Below are 25,555 nucleotides of genomic sequence, written 5' to 3' on the forward strand. Positions count from 1 at the left end.
TCCTGTGGAAAGTCTTATTCTTATATTTATACTCTTGTCTGTGAAAACTCACCTTTTGCAAACTTTTTCATTTAGGAGTATCCAGAATTGGCAGGATTATAAATGAGTACATCAGAGGCAAAGCTCAGGTCGAGTAGTTTGGAGATGGCACTAGCGACACGAGGCTGAGAGAGTTTGGACATGTTCAGAGGAGGGAGAGTGGACATGTTGGAGGAATGAGGAAGACCTTGGACAACGTCCATGGTTGTGGTCAAGGAGGATATGCAGAGGTGCCTGCGAGACACAAGAGGGCGCTTGGGATAGAAGAAGAGGAAGAAGCCTTCCTGTGCAATGTTTTGAAGCTGCTATATCAGCATGTTTGAAGGCACTTCAGGGACATGCTGGTGTTACTAACCCTGGTGCAATCAGTGCTTTATGATGATTAGTCAAAGTCAAATGTATTTATACAGCACACTTAAAACAGCTACTGTTCAGCAAAGTGCTGAACATTTAAAATTAAAAATAATTAAAAGAGATAAAAAGAAAAATTATGAAAAAAGCATAAAATGAGAAGATTTGAATAGGAAATAAGACAAATGAAAGTAGTTCATTCATTCCTCATTCTCATTTAAAAGCCAAGGAATAAAGGTGGGTTTTCAGATGGGTTTTGAAAGTTTAGAAGCAGTTACAGGAAAGACCCGACCTCCTCTGTGCTGTAATGTGGACCTCAGCACAGCTGGGAGCGTTTGATCCGCAGACCTCAATAACCTTGCTGGAGTGAACCCGTTCAAAAGATCAGAAAGGTCTGAGGGTGCCAACCCATGCAACGCCTTAAAGACGGATAATAACATTTTAACATCCATTTGAAAAGTGACTGGCAGCCAGTGTAAGGATGCTAGAATCTGACGACAGACTGACACCTGAGTAAAGACTATTACAGAAGTCTTTACTCAGGTGATTAGTTTGAAATGTGACAGACTGTAAGAGTACAAGAGTAACTCTTGCATTTCTGCTTTTTTAACCCTGCCCTGTGTTTGCACGAACAGCATGTCCAGACGTGTCCAGCATGTAAACAGACGTCTTCTTCCTCTCTTTCCTCTCAGAACTTCGTTGATATAAATGAGGTTAAACCTCTGATGCAACCACATTAGAGGCACTCTGGTGGTGCACTCACTGGTGGTGCACTCACTGCAAACACTCGTGGTGTTTGCAGTGAGTGACTGTGTTTGTGTCGCAGCAGGATGTGACAGAGCTCTGAAAACACGCAAACATGAAATCTCAGACAGCCACTGCAGTAAACACACTCGCGTGTTTGACTCGTTGCAGGTGTTGTGTTGTGATGTTGTGCAGCTGCTCACGTATGGCACACCTGCTCCGTGCATATACATCGCCATGCATGAATGCCAAAACAACACGCAGACATGAGTGGAAGTAAACATTATATTAGAGCCCAGCATTACATCTGAGTTTCACTCTCACTTTAGATGCTTTTTATCTTTGATCTTAGATTCTTTCAGCTGCACCAAAATGAAACTGGTACCATTAAATGACAAAACAAACACTTTTTTTTTTCATTTATTAAGGGAATAAAACATTAACCCTACCTGGCCCCCTATGCAGGATAAAAGTAATGCCCCTACTGTTAAATCATGAATTGACTGCGATTAACCACATTTTTGGTTCAGTTTCACTGTATGTTGTCACATGTCTGTCTCACAGGAGGACATGACTCCTGTACCAGATGCTTCTCCGAGTGCTCAGTGCATCCGAGTCGACGCCAGAGTGTCAGCTGATCACAGTCAGAGCTGCAGCGCCTACGGCCAGAACACCCACCTCACGTATGGCTTCCTCTTCCCCCCAGGTAGCACCACAGGGTGAACACAGGACCCTCTGTGCAGAAATATCCATGTTGCTTAATATACATTGTGCAAACATCATAAAAACCGGATCTTAGTATAAATGAGATAAAATTATGTTGAGTTATTTGTAATCGAAAGAGTCGTTTAGGTTTTGAGCTTTAATTCTTGACGATTTAACTGATGTAGTCATATAGAAAATAAAATATATCAATTATGTGAAAAAAATAAAAGTCTAACCCTTTAATAAGGATGGCAATCAGGGCCCTGAGAACCAGTTTCCTGAAGTTCACCTTTCCAAGGAAGTTAGAGAACGACAGGAAGTGGACCAGGCCACCTTGTTGCATATGATGGGGGAGTTCATTTGTCCAAACTTTGCATACATTGTTAGCACTATAGCTTATGTTATTTAACATAATATAGTTACATTTAAAATGATATTTGAGGAGGAAAACACTGAAATTCCAGCGGAGTGCCGGGAAAATAGGAAATCATTACAATAATCCGAAATTTCACTGGGTTAACTTTGACTGTCACAACTTCTGAGTGACGTTTCTGCGATGTCAACATCTTATACGAGCTTGTTTGGATATGTGCAAACAGTGGATGATAAGACAGGTGTGACTCACACGTTTGTGTTGACAGAGCTGGCAACGTCTCCCGAGTCCAGATATGACGCTTCGCTCATCACCAACACTGTCCCCATGTACCCTGCCTTCAAGAGTAAGTCACCTCCATAAAAGTCAAAAATTCGTATTTTCACTTCAGCTGTACGTAACTGTAGCAACACGCTAACAGTTGTCTCAAGATGTTGTATTTATACCAGGGACCGGGAATGTGGGGAATCTGGTCTTTACTGCATTCCACAAAATATGTTACATTCCCATACAAGATGTTTGTGCTTCAGTCTCAGTAACAGGCTCGTGAAACATTAGGACTCTTCTCACTGAGCACTGATTTGTCTGTCAAATAAAACCTACTAACCAAATATGCCACTGTCAGCTGGTAATTAGCAAATTCGTCTTTAGTTCATTACCAGGCTTCTGGAGAACTTCAGGACATGTTGAGGATGTAATTTAGCAGTTTGAATCAGCTGTGTTGGATCAAGCACACATCTAAAACCTGCAGGACACCGGCCCTCGAGGCCTGGAGTTGCCCACCCCTGCCGTAGCATCTTTTCATTAAGTTTGATCAGTTGTTCATATTAGGGCTGCCACAAACGATTATTTTGATAGTCGACTAGTCACCGATTATTTTTGCGATTAGTCGACTAATCAGATCATCATCCATTGGACGTACAGCGTACAGCTTATTGCACCAGCAGCATCTGGTCTTATATAACTATCATTAGCTTACAGCTTGAAGTGTTTGTGCTAACTAAAAATAAAGACAAGATGGTAGTTTATTAATTTTTAATGAAATTTGCAGATTGTTTCGGTGAAGTTTAATAAACTCCTTGCTTTCTAAAATATAACAGGACACCGGAGTATATTATCCAGCGTCTCACACTTCTGATGATCAGCTGTCTGCTTGAAGTTTATTTAGCTGTGCAAAAACTATAACTTTAATCTCAGCCAAACCGATTTACTCAGGAACAAATAAAATACTAAAGAAAGCCAAACAATAACATTTTAAGTTATCTAAGTGACTCATATATCATGTTTAACCTGAGTAGCGAAAGACAGTGGTGGGTTTGAAAACGATTTGCCGGGAGTCCGGTGTTCTCACGGCTCTAGTTAGCCTTGCCCCCGCCTAGCTAACGAGCTAGTGGGTAACAGACGTCTCCGAAAACGTCGGAGCGCTTTTGAAAATATGTGGTGTCCTGATAAACTGAGCAGATATTTGAGGTTTACACAGCTACATTCTCGCCTGAAAATATGTTAAACGTTTATTTTGTGACCCAGAAAGAATAATAAGAGTAAAGTTAAAACTAACTAGCTGCCGCCATTGTTGACAACTGCGCTGGGCTGCGCTATGAATTCTGGGACACAGCTTCTTCTTCTTCGGGGTTTAACGGTAGCTGGCATCCTTGTACATGCAGTGCTGCCATCTTCTGTTTCAGTCCGTTATTACACTCTTAAATCCTGCTACTTATTCCTGCGTCCTTTGTGATCTTACAAAGCTTCAAACGACGCGTCGACTATTAAATTAGTCGTCGACGATTTTAATAGTCGACATAATCGTGACTAGTCGACTAATCGTGGCAGCCCTAGTTCATACAGAGCTTTTATCGACACCTGAGCTTCTTTTATCTAACCCTCAAACACCTGGGGTTCAGTATGTTGTTCATGATCCACTGACAGGATTTGATCCAGCTGGTAGGCAGCTCGCTCCTCAGTCTGAGCCACAGTCGGCCCTCGGCCAACATCAAGCTTTCAAAATACAAAAGTACAGCAAATACAGTACAGCGGGAATGTCCATCTTTGATATACAGTCTCTAGCTCGAACCCAAAACAAAGACATTGTGTGAAGTGACTGCATCTCTATTTGAATAATTATGAGTTCTTATCAGCACTGAAGCCGCTGCAACAACACACTGTTTGATGACAGTCTTACTATTTTACTTTCTCACCCCCTCCCTTTGTATTTACAGTAGATTGTGACTTAAGAATAGTTTCAGAGTTAAACAATGAGTCTGACATCAGCGCATTTTTTTTTATCTGTTAGTTTAACTGTCCTTGTGGAGGTGGAAATTGAGTTGTGTTCCATGAGACACGGGACAGAAATGTGGTGATGTCAGGTATGAGCCAGGGTGGCCTGATACCCATTGTTTATAAAGAGAGAGGACTTATCAGGAGAAAGCAGACACTCAGCCTCTGCATACCTGCCCCATGCATGCACCCATTATGCTGTGTGTGCGTCAGCTGTGTGTCTGTTTGTGTCTGTTCGGCTAATAGGTTCTATATTAAGGCCATAAAAGGTTGCAGGAATAAATGGGAAACAGCAAGAACAGGATAGGTTTCCTTATTTAGGACGTGACGCCTAAAGTCTTGTCATGGTCAGTAGATTTACAGATGTTCACTCCACCAGTGAAACCTCACTTCTCCTGTTTTTATTCTTTCTTTCTTTGAAATGGAAAATCTACTCGAAAAGAAAAACAAAATGAATATATACAAAATCAAATACTGGACAGAAGCTGAGCTGCTCTTCGAGTGTTTCTTATTACTGATGTTTATAAAAAAGGTGAGAGTATAAGCAGCATGGCCTATTTTTCTGTGGGTGTGCAGGAGTGTGGAGTTACCTACAAGGCACGCTGCTGCGGCATTATGCAGAGGCCAGCAATGGGATCAACGTTCTCTGCGGCCCTGTTTTTGATTATAACTACGACGGCCTTCGAGACACCACCGAGAAGATAAAAGAGTAAGTTCACCGCAGCGGCGAGCGATGACGGCGCTCGGTCAGCTAGCTGATAACAACTAAAGTGAGCTTGCATGTGCATATGTGTGTCAAAACACAAGGTTCAAGGTTATTTTGTTGCCATTTGTGCATAAAGCAGCGCAGAGCTCTCTCAGTCGTAGAGAAAAGAGAAGCATAAGCAAGACAATGCAAAATACAACACAAATATAAATTATTAACTATATTATAGGCAAGGCAAGTTTATTTGTATAGCACAATTCAACAACAAGGTGATTCAAAGTGCTTTACAGAGACATTAGAAACAAGAACAAATAAAAAGCATATCCTGCCACCCTCTTTACAAGAGGGGTGGCAGGATATGCACATTTCTGAGGTAGCAGTGAGTCCCTGATAACTCCCTCAGCTCTTTCCTGGCAGCGCTGTGTGTATATGGAGTCCACGGATGGACGTTTTATCCCTCCGATGCTCTCCAGTCTTTATGAGCCTTTGCAGAGACTTCCTGTCTGCCTGTGTCATAAATGCACTATAAATATATGGCGAGCATTTCGTCTCCATGTGAGGAATCATTTAAGTGATTAATAACTACACAGCATGCTGTGGTTTTCACTTTGTGGAGCTTACATATTCTCAGTAGCTGTGCATGTTCCACCAGTGGTCCAAAGGTACGAGTGTTTAGTTCATTACTGATGCTGAACTGGTTGTGGAGGTTATTTAAAGATTTACTAGACTTCTGATGCAATTTAGCTCCTAACATAAGCAGCCAGAGTAGTGTAAGTGATGCATTTGTACGGTGTGCTTTTCACTTTTTCACATTTTGCACGTGCCTCTGATCCCCCTCCTCGGTCCAGGTTCTCAGCTGATGGCTTCCCCGTTCCCACCCACTTCTACACTGTGATTACAAGCTGCCAGGAGGTGAACCAGACGGTTGATGAGTGTGACGGAGCGCTAAAGGTTTTCTCCTTCCTCCTTCCTAACAAGCCAGACAACAGTGAGGCATGCAATGTGAGTAAGAATGAATTCATGGCCTTATGGAGCTTTATTTTGAAAGGTAAAGACCCTCCAATCATTCCAGCAGGTGGCAGTACCTCCATATCTTTGTAGTGAATTCATTTGCACAGCGTGAGCAGCAACATGAAAAAAAAAAGACCTTTAACCTTTTTTTTATTAAGCTGTAGGTTTTTATTTAAAGATTAAGAAAATGAAAACGTGAAAAACAATCAAAAGATTTACAGGATGACGCTTTGAATTTTTAATTCCCAGGCATTAAAGTATCGCCGATAGATAAACATTTACTTCTCTTGATTGCCATTTATCGTTTTAAACACAGTAAATGTCAGATACTTTATGTAATGACTCAAACTGCAGAAAAATCATTTTGAAGAATTCTCCTTCAGCTGGGTTTTGTCACAAATTCGTCACTTTGACCATATTTCTTAAAAACACCAAAAGCACCGTTGTAGGTGCAGTTTGATATAGTATCATAGAAAGAGGCAGGATGAAATTCTATCTTTGTACTAATCAGAATCATTATTGACCTGCCTTGGGCACATCAGAGGATCAGAGCCCAAACCAACATTTTATGTCTCACCTCTTTGAATTTCTGCATTTTAAAATTATTATTATTGTTGTTAACATTTTGTCATTTGTCTTTGGGTAGTATTATTATTAGCTGGAGGCACTTATGACGTGTTGTCTCCCAACAGATAATCCATCTACACTGAGAGTAGGAATAAAGGAGAAAATTAAAGAAACCAGCTGCATATTCCAGTTAGTTACTACGAAATCTGATGGATTGTCTTGACTTGCCTCAAGCTATTTGGGAACCATTGCTGTTATAATAATAATACAAATACCACTGGTATTATAATCTTGTGTAATATGATGACTCACCATGGCAGTCTGTGGGTTTGTCGGTTTCCAACTTCTGGGTGAAGTGGATATTTGTAGTGATGTGAATGATTCAGCAAAGCTAAGCTGACAAAGATGAGTGTAGCTAATCCTTTTTCATTGCAGCCAAATTGAGGTGAATAGAATGGGCTCGTGTTCAGCTCCATGTCTTACATTTGAATCTACGACTCTGTGGGGCTATGTGAGCAAACAGCATCTTTACTGTCCGTGCTCGTCTCCTTCATCTTTGTTAGCTTGTTAATTAAATCAGAAATTCTTACAAAAGATTGTTCACTGAGAAAAAGGAGAATAAAATGAATATCGCGAAGCTTAACGATGCTATTCTGCAGAGCTTCGATTTTGTGTCGGCAGCACTGGACTGCGGTAAAATAAAAGCAGTCAACAGGCCTGTCTGCTTTCTCCTGCATGAGCTGAAGTCATGCATCGTGTCTTTGTATCTGCTTTTGTAGTTCAGGTGACAGTAATGAGCTACAATGCATCCTTACAAGCAACTCATTCAGCTTCATTAATCGTTTACTGAAGGTTTAAGATGATGTTTTTCAGTTAAGAGCGTTACCATAGAGATGGATAAGTCTTATCAGAAGACAGTCACGTGACTGTTATGGAAGGAATTAAATACGTGCTGTTCTGAAATACTTTGACGTTCCTTCCAAAATGTTTCTTCCCAAGCTCCTTAGACTTGTTGCAATAAGTTGCAGTCGATCATCTAATATCTGGGAGGGGATGTGTTGCAACACTGACGTTTGATTAAGGCACCATTCATGCTTTAATAAGCACGACTTACCCACTCTGTGTTAAATCATTATGAAGGCCGACTGCGTGGTTCCAAATTAAAGCAATAAAATAACAATGGGCAGCATTTCTCTTAATTCACTTTTAGTGCCAGTACATTTTCTTATTCTGCGTCCAAGCTCAATAACAATGTTACATAAACTGTGATTAATCCGCTGCCCTGTGTGCTTGTTAATGGGCAGCTTTGTAAACATCTCCAAACTTTCCTGGGACTCTTCAGCTCCAGTCGTGAGCAGAATGAATGGAGCGGCAGATTAAATGATGGAGCTTTTACAAACAGCTCTAAATATAAAACTGCAATTAGTTCATGATAAACACACTGCTCATGTTTATGCAGACCCTACAAATATATACTCAGTATAGGTTAAACTACTTCCATTCTCATGCCATGCTTTTGACTTTTTAAAAACTAAACAGCCAACAAGCCCGTGCTGCGAATGCACCACTGGGTCATTTCTAAAGAATGCGTCTTTGTTTATCGGCACAAAACTTGGTCTTTTCTTCCTCTGTTGGGTTGGACTACACCGGTGATTTTGAACACGCAGCTGTTTCGTCCACGTAAACGGCGTTTCGAATCACCGAAAATGGAGATTTTTTTTTTTTAACTCCTTTTTTGGGTTTATGTGTGGACGAGGAATCCAGAGTTCGTCACGCAATGTTAAAGGTATGTGCCTTTTTCCACGTCACGCTGTGCGCCACGTTATTGTTTACAGGAGATGAATGAGTGGCAGAGAGTCAGATTAACAGTATTTTGTCTCTATCTGCAGGTTTTGCACGTTTACACAAGCAGTTACCGTCCCTCTATTTACAAAGGCAGAGGCCTAATTATTTTACATGTAGTTGTTTTTTTCCCTGTGTAATAATATTCAACACTGCTATCGATACATTTTTCAAAAAATGCCTCTGTGTGCAAAATGGGTTTAAAAACACAAATCGTGGCAGGATCAGCCTGATGTTATTTGTATCCCGCTGTAACTTTACTGTATAAAGAGCTAACATCTCCAAAATGTCAGGAGTAGTTAGTTATTACAACAAGTGTTTGTGAACTAAAAATCAAGGATGTGGGATCCAGCGATGCTTCATCTCCTGCTTTGTGTTTTTGTGGGTGCCCTGTGCTAGCAGTGTCCAAGCGTTGTTTAGCTTTTTCCCTTTTCATACCGCGGGCCCCACACTTTGGGAAGGTCTGGGTTAGTGTGACTGGAAAAATGTGCCTCTGAATAAATAATGAGTCACTGAGTGTGACACACACAGGCTGCTCCTTGGATTAAAATTTTAAGCCATCGGCAAACATAAACCGTGTCTTATCTAATAGCTGCAAGAAAAATAAATCAGGAAAAGTGCTAAAACATTTGAGTTTGTGTGTTTTTATGGTTAAAAATTCGCCCATTGTCACTTGTCAAACGGTACAATAGATGTTTAGCTTCACTGATCATTTGAGGAGAAAATTGAGCAGATGGCTTCCCAACAACCACCAGCACAAGCTGTTTGAAAGACATTACTGATCTAGTCTCATGTTTTTACTCCAAATGTCCTAAATGATAAAAACAATTCTTTTCAGAGAACACAGAGTACATGATCAGTGTGTCTGTGTGCAACATATCAGCCATTAAGAATCTGCACTGATAGCAGAGGCTAATGAAAATCTGTATTACAGTGAGGTTATGGTAATATGCTAACTTATAATATGCTAACAGCTAACTTACTGCACAAACATAAACCGACTCCAGTGTGTTGAGATACTTTAGTTACTGTCACAGGATTGTTGACAAGATGTTCCTCACATAGTGTTTGATTATTTGACGGCATCATTTTTGTCGTTAATTGTCAAAGTTCATGGATGTTTTCAGGGGAGGGCTGCGAACTGTGCAAACCCTTGCCTTGCAACATGATTCTGTGCTGAGACATATTTATTGCAATAAGTCCTGCGGACAGTGGAAATGGACAGACTGGGAGGGGAAGCTAACAAAAATCTCTCCATGATGAGCCAGGCTAGTCCAAAACAAGCAGGCGAGGGAAAACTGCAAAAGGAAATTACTAAAATGAGGAAATTGTAACAACAACAACAGATTGTTATATATCATATATTGCTCAGTAATAGCATGCCTATGAATCTGTGTAAGAGAAGATGGGAAATGAAGGCTCAAGAGAATGAAAAAGGAATGAAAGAGGGAGTAAAAACATAGAAAACTGTAAGGAAATATTCTTTAACAATATCCATGGAGCAAAGAAACGGGCTGTAGTTATTTGTTGGAAGTATTTATTGCTCTTGATATCGGAACAGTTAATCAATCCTGACAAATATTCCCCTGGACAAGGAAACACTGTCTGTGCTTTCCTGTCATCTTACTCTGAATATTATAATTGTTTCTGGGAAATGATTGCACTCCACTGATTACTTTGAGTCTGATAAAAGGTATAGTTGGAAGCTGGCAAAGATATTTGATGTGGAGGAAACAGCTGGCTTCCTGGCAGACTCCCTGAATGGATAAATGGGAAGATGTTTTAATGTAATGTGCTTTCCAGGGAATAACTCTTCAGAGAGTGAGTTGAGTATATCCTGACAGGCTTCAGCGCTCTATTTGTTTTGGTTGATGTCCTAAAAGAAACATAATCGCAGGGGTTGCTCTCACTCTGTGTGTAGGCATGTGCGTGACAAGCGTCGTGAGGATAAATAGTTTTGAGATATGGTAAATGGTAAATGGCCTGCATTTGTATAGCGCTTTTCTAGTCCCTAAGGACCCCAAAGCGCTTTACACTACATTCAGTCATTCACCCATTCACACACACATTCACACACTGGTGATGGCAGCTACATTGTAGCCACAGCTGCCCTGGGGCGCACTGACAGAGGCGAGGCTGCCGGACACTGGCGCCACCGGGCCCTCTGACCACCACCAGTAGGCGCCCAGTCACACACACCGCTTCAGCTCATGTGTCTTGGAATGACAAAATATTATTCTTCGTCAGCCTTTTGCTTGTGAGTCATATTGTTTTGACGTCTTATAACGATTATGTTTGAGTTTCTGTTTTCTGTAGCTCCGCCTGAAGCTGTGTTTTTAGTCTGTCAGCAGGATTATGTAAAAACAAACAATCTGACATTTTTCAAACATATATGCACATAGTTACATACAGTTGATTTTATTTAGAAAGGCCTACCTACCTACCTTTATCAATACACCATAATATAGTAATTGTAACATCCATTTTCTTGTATTGATGGGTGTTGTCTTCGTCATGGATCCCCAGACCTCCCTCCCCAGCCTATTTTCAGGGAGGTACTCGGGCATGTACAAGCCAGTTGGGCGTAATCTCTCACGTGTGTTCCAGGTATGTACTGAGCCCTTCTCCCAATTGAACATCCCAGAAACACCTCACCTAGGAGGAATCTTTAGTTCGTCACATGCATGAACCAGTATCAGTATCAGTTGTGGTTGGATGCCTTTCCCAATGACGGAGCTCATTACTATTCACAGAATGTGTTGAGAACAACCTGAAATGTTTTCAGTTTTATTAGAAATAGCGTACTTCCTGACTGAAAAGTTTCATCTTCCCAAAAAATAGAGAGTCTGTCCTTTGCTTCCTGGAATTCATGTCATCTGTGGATGACACTTTAACCAGTATACAGTAGCGTTAAAAAATGTTGGGTCCATCCGATTCACAGATGTCCTAAGAGGACAGAAACAAGAAGACGGATGAAATGCAAAATGAAACAAGGAAATTCTTGAATTATCTAATTTCAGGAAGAGCCCAAGGGGAGATACTTATCTAGTTTCAAACTTATTTTGCTATCCTGACTGTAAATGTTTAACCAACCACGAGGATGGATACAAAAGCAGACACTATGCATAGGATTTCAAAGTCTTTAACTAATTAATTGAAGAAAAGAAAGGCAGGCAAAAATGAGACACTAGGAGAGTTTCACAGGGGCCGGTATGGGCTCAAAATGTGGTCATAAATATTTTGTACTTGTAAAAAAGATTTGTGTGTGGACTTAGAAAAAAACCCCCTGCAAGTTACAAGTACGGATTTTGACCCTATTTTTCTTCCTTTCATCTGATTGGTCAATGTCATGTCAATCACAAATGTAACAATCCAATCAGAGAACAGATGGGTTTGGCTGTCGAGGGGCGCTTTTTTTGAACTGCAGGTCTTTGAAGGGAATAAATGCCCTTTTACATGCCAACCCACGAAGGAAAACAGTCTGTGGTCGTCCGAGTTTGGTGATTTTTGTGTCACAGGACTACGTGTTTAATACAGGGACTTCCACAGCCTTTTCAACAGCGCTGTGGGGGCGGGCAGTGTTTTGGAAATGACAGTCTTCATTACAAAGCTTTCTTCGTTATGAATTAGCATACATGTTTTTATTGAACATTTGAAGAACCAGCAAAAAAAACAAACTCTTGTAGAGGACATAAAGTCAGAGATAGAAAAGACAAGGAGCATCTAGTACAGGTAGAACTGCTGCAAAAACCCACAGAGCCCAGCAGCCAGCAACAAATTCTGGATCCTTTGCTTTTAGTTAGCAGTTAGCATTAGCAGCACATCCTGCGTCCGATGTGAAAGGACCTTTATGCTGCGCACTGTGACTCACAGCAATGGTCCTGGGTCAGCCCTGACTTTGTGTTAAACTAATCCTAAAGTAATAATGGTATTTCTAACCACTAACATACCTAGGGTTGCCAACTCCCTGAAAAATAAATAAGGGACACCTCGTGGCCAGGGCCGGGCGACCCAGTTGTCTTCACCCTTCCCAGTGTGGTGAATTTTCTAGCTCTTTTTTTGTGTGTGAAATTATTTTTTTAACCATTTGACTTGAATTTGATTTAAGCAGATGCATATTCTTTGTGATATGAACACATGTGAAACAAATGATCATTTAGCCGTTTATTTTTAGCTCAAAATGACAACATTAACACAATAAAACAGGTCTCCTTCTTAAACAGAAGCCTGTCATGCTTAACTTTTGAGAATATAAGTAAATCTTTCTTTAAAAGAACTCTGTCCTGCTTAACTTAAAATAATAGAAAACAATAGAAAGAAAAATATTCTTGTAACAGTGCACATTTAGTGCATTTAGTACAATTGGCTTCAGTTGAGGTATTATTTCAGCTTTTCTAATGCTAATCAGCTGCTCCTGTTTGTAAACCCGCTTGTTCCCATGATTACGCATCTTAACTCATCATCATTATTCATCTATGTATTACTTTTATGTATTAGTCATCTATTTGTTGTAATCATCTATTCTTGCAGTTGTTTATTACACAAAATAAATTATATTATCACACTTCTGGCCACATAGCGCTGATATTCACTGCACATGCCCATATTAACTTTTTCCAGCCAGGTGTTTTCCTTTTCCCATTCTTCCCTTTCTCTGAGGGGAACAAACATTGCTGCTCTAATGCTGGGCTCACACTGTGCGGTTTTAGGCCCATTTTGAGCCGATTTTTTGAGTGATCGGACCGATTTTGGCCTTCATCGTGCGTCATGTAGTATACGTGGGGTAACGAGAAGTGATTAACACCTCACGACCAGCTCCCGATCATCAATCGCTCGTGAGGGTCTCACCACAGCCGCTCACACTGCTCGCGCGCAAACACGTAAACGTTGGTGTAAAAGATGGAGCAGCATGGCTGTGCAGCGTGTGATCTGGACACAAGCGATGGAGGCACAACTTGTAGAACTTTGGAAAGCTCATCCGAGCCTTTTCCATGTGGCATCACAAAATTATCACGACCACAACAACCGTGAAAACAGTTGGATTTACACTGCTGCTCAGTCACAGCTGCCCGATCAATGTTTTTCATTAGCAATTTAGCAAAGTTGATGGTGGTGTGTCTGTGTGAGTGTAAGACGGAGAGAGAGAGCGCGACAGATTTTCTGTTATAACCTTCATGTTATGGAGGCACAGTGTGAGCACTCAGGTCGCATCAGAGCATCGGGCCGTATAGTGTGAGACCTGCATCGTGACCTACCAACTGCGAGTCAATCGTGCAGTTTGAGCAGGAGCTGAATAACGTGACTGAAAAAATCGCACAGTGTTTGCCCAGCTTTAGGTGTACTGTCGTCCGAGACTTGCACCGCAGTGTCTGCGTTTGTTTCCCTGTTGGCCATGCTTCTTGTTGTGGTCATCTGTTGTCTTCCGGTATTTTCTCCGTAAGCGACCTTTCCTCGACCAATGAGATGAGTGGTAATCTGAATTGTCATACTCGTAAGTGTGCTGTCAGCTCATTGGTCACAAAGCAGGAGAGGGGCTGGGAATTATGTTTTCAAACAAAGCGTTAATTCCATTAAAAGTTATAGACTACTTTTGATTCTCACTGTATTACGGGACAAAGTGCGTCCCTTATTAGCTCAATACGGGACGAGTACTTTTGTTTCGAAATACGGGACGATTCCGTATTTTAAGGGACGGTTGGCAACCCTAAACATACCACAACTTTATCCTTTCAACAGCTACTGAAAGTTAGGGGACCTAGCTGCTATCGGATATTTCTATAGCGATCCTCCAGCTTCAAACTGTATCACCCTTCAAGGACCTGCAGTTCAAAAAAGCGCCCCTCCGACAGCCAAACCCATCTGTTCTCTGATTGGAGTCCACACACAAATCTTTTTTACGCACACACAAATCTTTTTTACAAGTACAAAATATTTATGACCACATTTTGAGCCCATAGGCCGGTTCTTCTGTAACAGGAGAGAGAAGAGTTAGTCTTGGCACTGCTTTTATAGAGAGGTGTGTGATCGGAGATGGGGGGTTTGGCTTACTTGGTCTACAGGTGAGTGAAGCAGCTGAGCGGAGGGAATGCTCTGTAGGAGTTGGTGAGCAGACAGTCGGTGGAAGGAGTGGAGGGCAGGCAGGGGAGTTCTGTTCTCTTCTTAGAAAGAGTTGTTTGAAAATTCCAAGTGATTGAACAGGAGTGCATGGAAGTGGAGCTAGTGGCAAAGAAGGTCCAGGCAGGTACGCTACCAGTCAAAAGTTTGGACACACCTTTTCATTGGGTTTTCTTTACTTCAGGCACTCCATCATTACACGTCCTGGAGGTGTGTTTGGAGTCATTATCCTGTTGAAAAACAAATGAATGCAAAGTGGATGGCATGTCGCTGCAGGATGCTGTGGTAGCCATGGTTCAGTGTGCCTTCAGTTTTGAATAAATCCCCAACAGTGTCACCAGCAAAGCAGCCCCACACCATCACACCTCCTCCTCTATGCTTCACGGTGGGAATCATGTATGTAGAGACCATCTGTTCACTTTTTGTCTTTTTCAGACAAATCTCTTCTGCTTGTTGCTTTTCCTTAGTCGTAGTTTCTTTGCAGCTATTTGAGCTTTTCAGCTCCTCTAAACAGCTGATGTAGAGAAGTGTCTGCTACTGGAACTCTTTGTGGGCTCTGACCTGAGGTGTGATTTCTGAGGCTAATTACTTGGATGAATTTATCCTCAGCAGCAGAGGTCTTCAAATCTTCATTTGCTGGGGCGGTCCTCATGGGAGCGAGTTTTGTCGCTTGATGGTTTTTGTGACTGCACTTGGGGAGACATACAAAGTTTTAGCAATTTTCTGGACGGACTGACCATCAGTTTTTAAAGTAATAATGGTCAGAGGATTGACGTGGGGTTGTTTCATGTTGTCAGTGAGGAGCAGAGACACTGAAGGCAGCAGTGAGCCACCAGGGGAGTGTCTGTGTCCCAGGCTGAATGAACAGTGTATTTGTGTGTGGCAAATAAAAGGGCCGCTGCCCAAATCGACCATTACGGAGCAACTGGTCCTCAAATCAAGTCTTCAAATTTCAACAATTTCGATTTTATAAACAGATTTGTATGTTCTCTATATTTAACATTATGAACCCTTCGCACCACTTTCTTCTAAGTATAAAAGTTTTATATAAGTCGCAGCACAACAACTGGAAAATTAGTGAGAAATCTAAAATACGCATTGCCTTATAATCCAGTATATCTCTGACATTACCCAAAATATAAATATTTTTAACCATCTTTTTTCTAACATGTTCAATATGAGATTTCCATGTTAATTTATCCTCCAATACTACGCCCAAAAAAAACGGAGTTCAGTAACTCTCACATCCACTCACATCCTGGGCCATCTGATCTCAGGAATTCGCATGATAAGGTGGGGCCAGGTTTCACAATGAGCTCACCCGAAACTCTGGCTGATTGGGACCCATGCCCAGTTTCACACCTTGGCTCAGGCGATTAGAGGATCATCAGGGGTCCTTTTGTCCCTCTGTGGGGGGAAACTCCCACTAGGTTTATATCTGGGACTCTCCACCATTTGACCTTAGAACTGAAGAAGCTTCTCGGATGGGAGGTGAAATGTCTTCAAGCAACTTAAAGAAGTCCAGACGCTTTTCTTTGCAAGCTCCTTTGACTACGATGACCTGGATGACTGAGAACCTTCACAGACATACTTAACCAGTTCAAAGTGATTCCTCTCACCCCATAATTCAGCTTAGAAATCAAAATAAAATGTTGCAGCGTATCAAAAGCTGTTTTTTGATTCAACAAATACCCCTGTTGTATATTTATTTTTGTCTGTTGCAAATGAAATGTTGTCAGTAGTAGTCATCAATGTTAATGCCATTGATCTGTTTTTCCGAAAGATCACTGATATGGCATTAGTCATACTCCCAGCATTATACAATCTAAATTTCACATTATTTCCATCAGTTGATGCATCTTGCATTTTATTGTCAATGTTATCATCAACAAAGTGTAGTGGTTAGAGGTTGCTGGTTTGATTCCATTGTTGATGTTTTGTATATTATGTTGTGAACATAAGAACGATCTTAAAATTACTTCCAGCAAGTTTTACGTACGGTTGTCCTGGGACAACATGTTTGGTACTGAAAGCTTCTGGATTGCTTTTCAACTCCATGTTAAGCAGCAGAACCACCGGTTATTGAACCAGAACAATTTTTGAAGTAGATTCATTCTCACACCAGTTTGGCGTATAAAGTACGGAGTGTCAGACCTGTCTAATGCCATAACCCAGAAAATCGGGCCGCTGAAGCCAAATGACAAGTTGTGTATTAGATCAACTGTGTAAACACATCTGGTCTGTTCTGTGTTCACCAGCATGTCATCTGTGTCTATGAGCTGTGGGTTAATCTTGGAGGCTGTAGCCAATCAGGCTGGTACAGGCTCAGAGTACAGAGCCAATATTTCATCTGCAAAACTAAGTAAATGTGGGTTCAGAAAGGAAACGATATGAAACTTTGCAATACTGGATTTCTCCTAAATCCAATACCTACCTACCTCACAAGAGCTAATTAAGATATAAAAACAACCACAAAAACACGGAGACCTTGTATAATTTCTGGTTACTGGCATTTTGACTATAAACTTTACAGGAACCAACAACTCAGGCCGTGAGCAAATATTGATATTAAAAAAAATTCAGAGTCATGTTCAGATTAGAAGCTTAAAACGTGTCATTTCTAGACAGCTGGTGATTCAGAGGTTTAGCATTACTGGTGTCACAATCTAGCTCTGAGGAAAGTCACATTCACCAGCTGTAAATCTGTCACGCATAATAACTGCAATATTGGGATCAGTGTGCAGCTCTGTGTCATGTGTCTTATGACTAGGGATGGGTATCGTTTAGGTTTTATACGATACCGGTGCCAAATCGGTACTTTCGAAACGGTGCCGGTGCTTAAACGGTGCTCGAACCGGTGCTTAAAGAATGGAGAACACAAACTTTGTCCAAAAACCTCTCATGTTCAGCTGGTTTTTGTAAAAAGATAACAATGTTAGCCTTTTCTGCAGCTATGGGGCATATATGGTATCACTCTTGGCTGGAAGCAGTGCTTAAACAATGGAAAAAACACAAACTTTGTCCAAAAACCTCTCATGTTTAACTGTTTCCCACTTTTTCTTTGGTCATTTTAGCCTTTTTGGCCAGGGTGAAGGGAGTATCTGCCATCAAACAAGAAGACAGCTGCATGTAGCTATGATGATGTTTGCTAGTTCACCTTACATGCATTAATGTAATAACGTGGTTAGCCTACTCAACGTAAATTACACACGAACAACATGAAGCTCCTCACGCAGAGAATGTCTAAATGTTTATACGTTTTTAAAGTGTACTTCTCTGCTAAAGAGGGTTTTTACTGCACCTTGGATATTCAACAATGAGTTTCATAGTTTTCCATGTTGCTTACACCAAAGCGGCCACAGAAATAGTCCAAGGACATTCTTGCTGTTTGATATGAGAAAGGTTTATGGACATGTGTAATATTTAATATACATTCTGGCTGGTAAAATTTCACAACATTAATATATACAGAGGCAGAGATACAGCGTGGTGGGATTTATTTTTATTTTATTTTTTTTAGCTATGTGAAACTTCAGCAAGCCCCAACAAAAAGGCGGATCCATCCAGTTCACAGATGCCTTAACCGGAAAAACAGGAAAAGGGATGAAATGTAAACTAAATAAAGTACAGGGTCAAAGGTTGCACAAACTGAAATGTTAGTCCTGAATAAAAATAATGAGAAGCAAGGCAGTGTGCAGAGGTTACGTTTATATTATATTTCAGATCCTAGAAATAACTACGTCTCATGTTTCCCTGTGTGGCAAACACGATGAGGACCCAAACGCAGGACTCAGAACACGGAAAAGTAGACTGAAAACGGCGGCTTTATTTGCTGGAAAAATTCTACACCGGATACAAGAAAATGAAACCGGAAAGTAGAAACAGTGCTGTCAGCGTTAATCTCGTTAAAATGGATGGCGTCAACGCGTTAATGAGCTAACCACACGAACGCATTGACACCGTCCAGCCCCACGCATGGGGTGATCCACGGTTAATGGAGATTTGCTGTGTTTGCTGTCATTTTAACGAGATTAACGCTGACAGCACTACTAGAAACATGAAAACTAGTGAACTAAACTGGGATTGAGAACTAGGAAAATACTACGAGTATGGAGGAAACACACACAGCACTGAGGAGGTTTGATGGTTAACAACGTGACGCCAAACAGGGCAAGACTGAGGACTAAAATACACAGGCAGGAAACAGGTGCAAACACAGCTGGGACTAATGTCCACATAGCACAGAAGACTATGAAAGTAAAACGAGAAACAAAGACGTCGTTCTTCTTTACTGTTAGTCAGACAGTAAATCACTTGAAAAAGTCACACTGCAATTGCACAACTTGTGTGGTGAAATGTTTTCAATTACTGTGGAAAATATTAGAAAAAAATGAATGCATGATGGTATCGGCTGCTGAATCACAGCCTTTGTTTCTGCAGAGCGCCGAGGATGAATCGAAGTGGGTCGAAGACATGCTGAAGCTCCACACAGCCCGAGTACGAGATGTGGAGATCCTTACGGGCCTGGACCTCTACAGATCCACAAACCTCACATACACCAACACCCTAATTCTCAAAACCTACCTGGAGACCTTTGAGAGGGATGAGTAGGAGCCAGAGACAGAGATGATCATATAGGATGTAACCCTTTGTAAAATGTCTGCATTTTTATTGCATGCTCTTTGGAAAGACAACATAATGCTGTTCCACTGCTGAAGAACCGCCCAAGAAGTGCTTGGAAAGGGAACACATATTTGAAAATTACAAGAATGGTTTGTTATGACAGGAATATTACAGTACTCATTCTAAAGCACACATCAAGAACCACACCAGTGTTTTATGTCTGTGCCTAAAAGAGATTTCTCCTTCACATTTCTACTGCCATATGCACTGCATGCTATGAGATTTAATATGTAAAGTTACATGTGTTTAGTCATTTAGAAAAATCCATTCTTGGTGGTCTTCGATCATGGAAGATAATCATTGTGAACTGACACAGTGAGAAGTTTTCATTGCAAACTGTAAGAAAATAGATTTAAAAAAAAAGATCAAAGTGGTTAAAAAATGACGTGGAAAATGAGAACATATCAACCAGGCTTTAATTTCTTCAATCTTGTAGTTTGACCTGTTCACAGCAGCCAGTAAAACAGGTGGAAACACAAACTTTTAAAATCAACATACTCCCAAATTAGTCACTGAGTCTGTAAACTCATCAAAAGGTTGATCAAGATTAAGACACTTCTATAGGTCCAGAACTCTTGGCCTTCAGCTGAAGGCACGTCTGCACTGGCTTAACTTTACTTCCTGTTTCATACTGCCTGTGCCACTAACTATAAGACTATGATTATGGGCAGAGTTTTCCCAAATGGAAAAAAAGTGAACACATATTTTTTCTTATCTTTTAATTTCTGAAAATGTAGCACTTCTTTTTTACAAAACCCAACTTTCTCCCTTTGTCCCTAAACCACTTGATGGTGATCCAGCAGATGCTAAGAGTTTAAAGGCTAAAATGTGCAAATTTGCTGGTGTTTAGTTTCTTGATTCCATGATGATTTAACCAACAGTTGTGTGACAGGTAATCCAACAGGCCTAACCGACCATAGTCCTGCACCTACAGTGAAAAACTGTCGTTGTGATTTCATAAGCACCTGCTTGTTATCTCTTTAGCTAACTCTGTCAAAAGGTGTGAATTTTTCTACAATTTATCATATTTATAATAACTTTGCCACTCGTCCATCCTGCTAGCCATCGCTTCTCCGATTCTGTTCAGTGTCCTGGGCAGCTGAAGCTGAAACCAAGCAATCATTGGGTGAAAGGTGGTGTACACCCTATATAGGTTTCCAATCCTCCACAGCTCTTACATCTGAGACATGCATTCACATTCACACCTTTGGGAGGAAACTGGAGTACCTGCAGGGAGCTCATGCCAGCACAAGGACAGCATGCCAATTCCAGTCTTTTCTTGCTTTTCCCGTTCTAACAATGTACTCACAATCACAACAAAGGAGTGTGGTTTGGAACATAAGAGATAAGATAAGATAGAACTTTATTAATCCCTCGGGTGGGTTCCTCTGGGAAATTCGACTTCCAAAAAAAGCACAGCAACGACCAAAGTTACAGTTACAGAACTGTTATATATATACACACACACACACACACACACACACACACACACACACACACACACACACACACATATATAAATACAGAGACAAATATAAATAAAATATACAAAGGGGATAAATAGAATAAATAGGAATAAAAAATAAAAATACAAGTGAATTGCACATTTCAAGTATTGAGTCTATTGCACTGTTGACTATTTACATGTCCAGTTTAATTAAAAGTTTAATGAACTTAATGTCACCACCTCTTTTAGAAAATTTAAAGAGAAATGAATGCATTCATCTCAGTCCAAATGATTACTATTTTGCAAACTGAATGCAGACATTAGGTGTGCAAAGAGGCTGCTGTAAAACCACGTGTCTCTGCAATACAGTGTAATATAGCCGAGATGCTGAAAACACAAATTAAAATGAATATCGTTTGACCTTCACTTTGATTTTGAGCCAACTGAGTTACAACATGATAGCTTAAAATGAGACCTAACCTCGAAACCATGGAAGTGTCCTTTAGTTCTGTTTAAACGGTGGAGAGGCGACACTGATGTCATCTGTCTGACGTTATCTCTTTATCCAAATTCAACTTTGCTTCCACGCCTTTATTCCTACACCGATAAGCCAGAACCTGCATTTTTTTCACATTTGACATTTTGTAACATTAGCCCAGTGTTACCATACCTAACTACTCGTGACTGCGTAGCCATAGTCATGGTAATAAGTAAAAGGATCAATAAAAAGTCAGTTAATAGACCTGTCAAGATGTGTATGAAGCCATGTTTATTCTTGTAGCCTTTCAAATAAAATCTGTAGAGTAGTGGAAACGTTCACTGAGTTGTTTTTTATTGTGTTGTTCTCTGCAACCACTGGACTGGCAGATGATGATAATAATAATAACAATGGATTGGATTTATATAGCGCTTTTCAAGGCACCCAAAGCGCATGACAATGCCACTATTCATTCACTCTCACATTCACACACTGGTGGAGGCAGCTACGGTTGTAGCCACAGCTGCCCTGGGGCAGACTGACAGAAGCCAGGCTGCCATATCGCACCATCGGCCCCTCTGGCCAACACCAGTTCAGGTTTTCATGATGACTCCTGGAAACCTGAGAAGTTTTGTTCTTAAGAAAGCATCAAGGTTTCTGTGATGGCTCAACTTCAACTTTATTTTGCAAACAGATTTCCTTGTAATTTATTGCTCATGCTTCATGTTAGCCAATCAGTGTGCCCTCATGGATTATGTTTTACATGCACCTTTGTCCCCTAAATGATTAGAGCTGGGTCACATTACCTATGAAGAGCCCAGGCGTTCTTTCACCTGGGTGACTCAGCTGGAGGTGATCGGGCCCCAGCTTGTGTCCAAGCAGTGCACTACACCACGGTTCCCTTTTCTTGATCCACAGCCATCTGGAAGCTTTCCACTCCTGCAACCCTCTGATGCCAACAACTGTAAGTGTGTGGTACGGAGACCGACCCAGGAACCTCCTGTAGCCCATCTCAAGGGTTCATAGCAGATCCTCCACCCGTCAGAATTCTACAAGCTGCTGATATTTTGCCACCTTTAGCTCATGGGTGTCCTCAAAATGGTTCTCCGAGGGGGATTGCGAGTTCAAAGGTCAACAAGCCTGTAAAGCCTGTACAGGTCTTCAGCTAGTTCAGAGGTTTAAATCAGTATCTGGTAAATCTGGCGTTTGGCCTGTTGATTCCCTGTAGAGATCGCATCAGCTACTGTGTTCAAGACCTCGGTGGTGCCATATATTTCTCCCCTCTACCAGGGCTTTAGGGGAGCAACTCAAAATATGTGCTCACTCCAAAGCCTCCAAAGCCTGCCACATCTGTTCAGTCTTCACAGCAACACCTGCAGAGGAAACTCCAATGTCTGCTGAGGCTCCAAAAAGTAGCACCTCCCTGGTTCTGATGACCTTGAACTCCTCCGTTGGGCTGGTGAAGGGAATAACTTGTAGCTCCATTAACAGTAGAATCAGTTTGAGGTTCTCAGGGTTGGTGTATAAAGTGTGTACCTCTTACAACAGAGACAAGGGTTTACATCCAGCTTCCCATCTGCGGATACACCACAGGCACTTTGATTAGAGTCAGGAATGAGTCAAGAACTTTGTGTCTCTTGTCACGGTGAGTCTGCAGTAGCTTCAGTCATATTAATATGATTGTGTTTACTTTACATTTCTTACATTTTATTGCATGACTGGATATTTGTTTTTAATATAATAGCCGGTGTGAGTGTTTGGCTCATGGTTGGCACATAATTGGCACACAGCTTCTTTCTCTCTTTGCTTAAGTGGCTCAGTGGTATGCTTTTCTTAGCAGAATGACAGTCTTGTTTTCTGCTAGAAGGAGTTTTTCACAGGTTACATAAGCTGCATAATCATGCAGCTTATGTAACATCATTTAGATCACACTAGGTGTGTTTATGCATCTGCAGTAACCCCAGCCAGCTGGCTCCCTTCTCACATCACTCGTGAACAAGACCCCGAGATACTTAAACTCCTCCACTTGGGGCAGGGTCGCGTCCCTGACCTGGAGTGGGCACTCCGGGTCGCCTTCGGGTCAGGGAACGGGTCCTGACTGTCATCTGTGCTTATGCGCCGAGCGGCAGTTCAGGGTACCCAGCCTTCTTGCAGTCCCTGAGTGGGGCACTGGAGGACGCTCCTCCTGGGGACTCTGTCGTCCTACTGGGAGACTTCACTGCTCACGTGGGCAACGACAGTGAGACGCTACATCCAGATGAACAGAATAAACTTTGGGGGATACACACGATAATGTTTCATCTCCTTAATGCACGTGTAGTGTCTCTTCATTTTTCCCAACTAGCATTCTTGGAAATTACGCATTGTTCTATGTTAGGACACAGGTCAGCTGTTTTCTACTACCATACATTTGTAGGGTGGGCATGGGCAGTGTGAGGACCCAGGAGCGGACACAGACGTGGAGACAGCGCTGAACTTGAAACAAAAAGCGAGCCTTTATTTTGGCTGGATTAAAGGTGGCAAACAAAGCAGAAAGCTATGAATAGCTGACTATGATGAGTCTGTGCTGGAAAATGAAATAACTATAAAACGAATACATGAATGAGCAACATGAACATGACCAGCACGCCTGAAACCAGACACAACATGAACCCAAACACTGGGTTGCATGACCCAGACCATGACAATATTCAAGTGGTAACACGAGTCAGTCCCAGTTAAATATGAAATATGAGCTAATATGCTACTTAAAGCGAAAACGATAGCAAATCTCACAAAAGTGAGTAAGTTGAAGCTGGACTCCCTTAGGGTGGTGTCGGGAGGATGTTATCCAAGATAAGAACAATGCAGGATAACACCTCCTACCCACTCCATGACCTGCTTGCCAGTCACAGGAGAACGTTTAGTGAGAAACTGAGATTTCTCATGATGCACCACGGAACAGGACATGACGGCTGCCCCGTACTCCTCCATCGAAAGCACAGAACACACTGAAATAGTTACAACAGCCTGGCTTCTGCTCAATCAACAGCCTCCACAGGCTGATGACCTGTTACAGTTAGAGTCAAATGTGAGTCATACATATTTAATCTGTAAGTCAGACACACGGAAGTGAGGTAAGTGACGGAAGTGATGTTGTAGGTGACGTCAGACGCCGGAGATTTTGGCGGAGAAAAAGCAAATGGTAGCATAGAGTTTAACAAAGGTTTTCCAAGCTTCAGTATTACCAAATATACTAATCAATTGTCATATAACTAACAACATCTGTTTTATCATCTCTAACACCCTGGAGGACAACGGGGAGAGTTTAGACGCTCTCCAAGATTACATCGACCGCTGTTTTCAAGATTTAGTAATGCATAAGGCCCAGAGTGCATCTTCCCCGGCCAAAATCGAGACGCCGTCATCGAAGAGAAGTCGCCAGGCAGACTCCCCCAGTACAACATCGCCTGCCGGCAAAGGCATCGCAGAAATCCTGGAGTCAATCGACAAGCGATTGTCCAGTTTCGATGCGAGGCTGTCCCTGGTGGAGATTTTACACCGGGAATTTAAATCTCTGAGAGAATCCCTGGAATTCAGCCAGCGGCAGGTGGAAACGCTTGCCGCTGAAAATGCCACGCTACGGGAGTCGGTTAAATCTCTCACCGATAACGTGACCCAGCTAAACATTGAAAATAAAAAAATAAAAGAGTCCGTTATCGATTTACAAGCCCGTAGCATGAGAGATAATCTTGTGTTTTCTGGTATTCCAGAAACTGCCGGAGAGGACGCAGAGGCAACGGTGAAAAACTTCATTAAAATCCACCTGAAGCTGCCGGAGGACACCGTAAAGAACATCGACTTCGATAGAGTACATCGCTTGGGGGGCGCGCGGTCGCGGACCGGGAGACCACGGCCTATTGTGGCCAAATTCAGTCAATTCAAACAAAAGGAACAGGTGAAGAGTCGCGGCAGAGAGCTGAAAGGAACGGACTTCAGCGTGAACGACCAGTTCCCCAAAGAGATCCTGGAACGACGCAAGGTCCTGTTCCCAGTTCGACGTAGCTTTATCCAGAAAGGCTCCCGCGCTGTCATCGCTGTGGACTGGCTCTACGTGGACGGACAGCTCTACCGCGACCCCGGCACCACACCGTGGTTATATTAACTGCACTCCAGATAAGAACCCGCTACACTCTTTTCTTATTCATTCACACTCTCTCCTTTAACATGAGTTTAAGCTAG

The 25,555-nt window shown here is 41.7% G+C and overlaps 2 protein-coding genes across 3 annotated transcripts in view; both read left to right on the plus strand.

Annotated features, from left to right (window-relative positions):
* Nucleotides 1–20,953, plus strand: part of enpp2l (ectonucleotide pyrophosphatase/phosphodiesterase 2-like) — a 33,295-nt gene extending 12,342 nt beyond the window's left edge. For both annotated transcript variants that reach the window (XM_085397025.1, XM_085397026.1), the window contains 5 exons: nt 1,699–1,840; nt 2,481–2,558; nt 5,063–5,195; nt 6,041–6,194; nt 19,167–20,953. In XM_085397025.1, coding sequence (XP_085253151.1) covers nt 1,699–1,840; nt 2,481–2,558; nt 5,063–5,195; nt 6,041–6,194; nt 19,167–19,337 — 678 coding nt within the window. In that variant the 3' untranslated portion in view covers nt 19,338–20,953. The remainder of the gene's footprint in view (nt 1–1,698; nt 1,841–2,480; nt 2,559–5,062; nt 5,196–6,040; nt 6,195–19,166) is intronic.
* Nucleotides 20,954–24,455: 3,502 nt separating this feature from the next.
* Nucleotides 24,456–25,555, plus strand: LOC146643074 (uncharacterized). The gene is made up of 3 exons (XM_085396928.1): nt 24,456–24,771; nt 25,087–25,468; nt 25,546–25,555. Exons 1-3 carry the CDS (start codon nt 24,690–24,692, stop codon nt 25,553–25,555), a joined length of 474 nt encoding a protein of 157 aa, XP_085253054.1. The 5' UTR covers nt 24,456–24,689.

This window comes from Rhamphochromis longiceps, linkage group LG22 (assembly GCF_057381845.1).
Source record: "Rhamphochromis longiceps isolate RC_006_pf linkage group LG22, R_longiceps_female_GT1.1, whole genome shotgun sequence".
NCBI classification, from domain to species: domain Eukaryota; kingdom Metazoa; phylum Chordata; class Actinopteri; order Cichliformes; family Cichlidae; genus Rhamphochromis; species Rhamphochromis longiceps.

Excerpts from the sequence above, each read along its gene's own strand:
- LOC146643074 (XM_085396928.1), top strand. The coding sequence starts at position 24,690 with ATGCATAAGGCCCAGAGTGCATCTTCCCCGGCCAAAATCGAGACGCCG. Across the intron at positions 24,772-25,086 it reads TCGCCAGGCAGACTCCCCCA|AAACTGCCGGAGAGGACGCA; the intron begins GTACAACATCGC and ends CTGGTATTCCAG.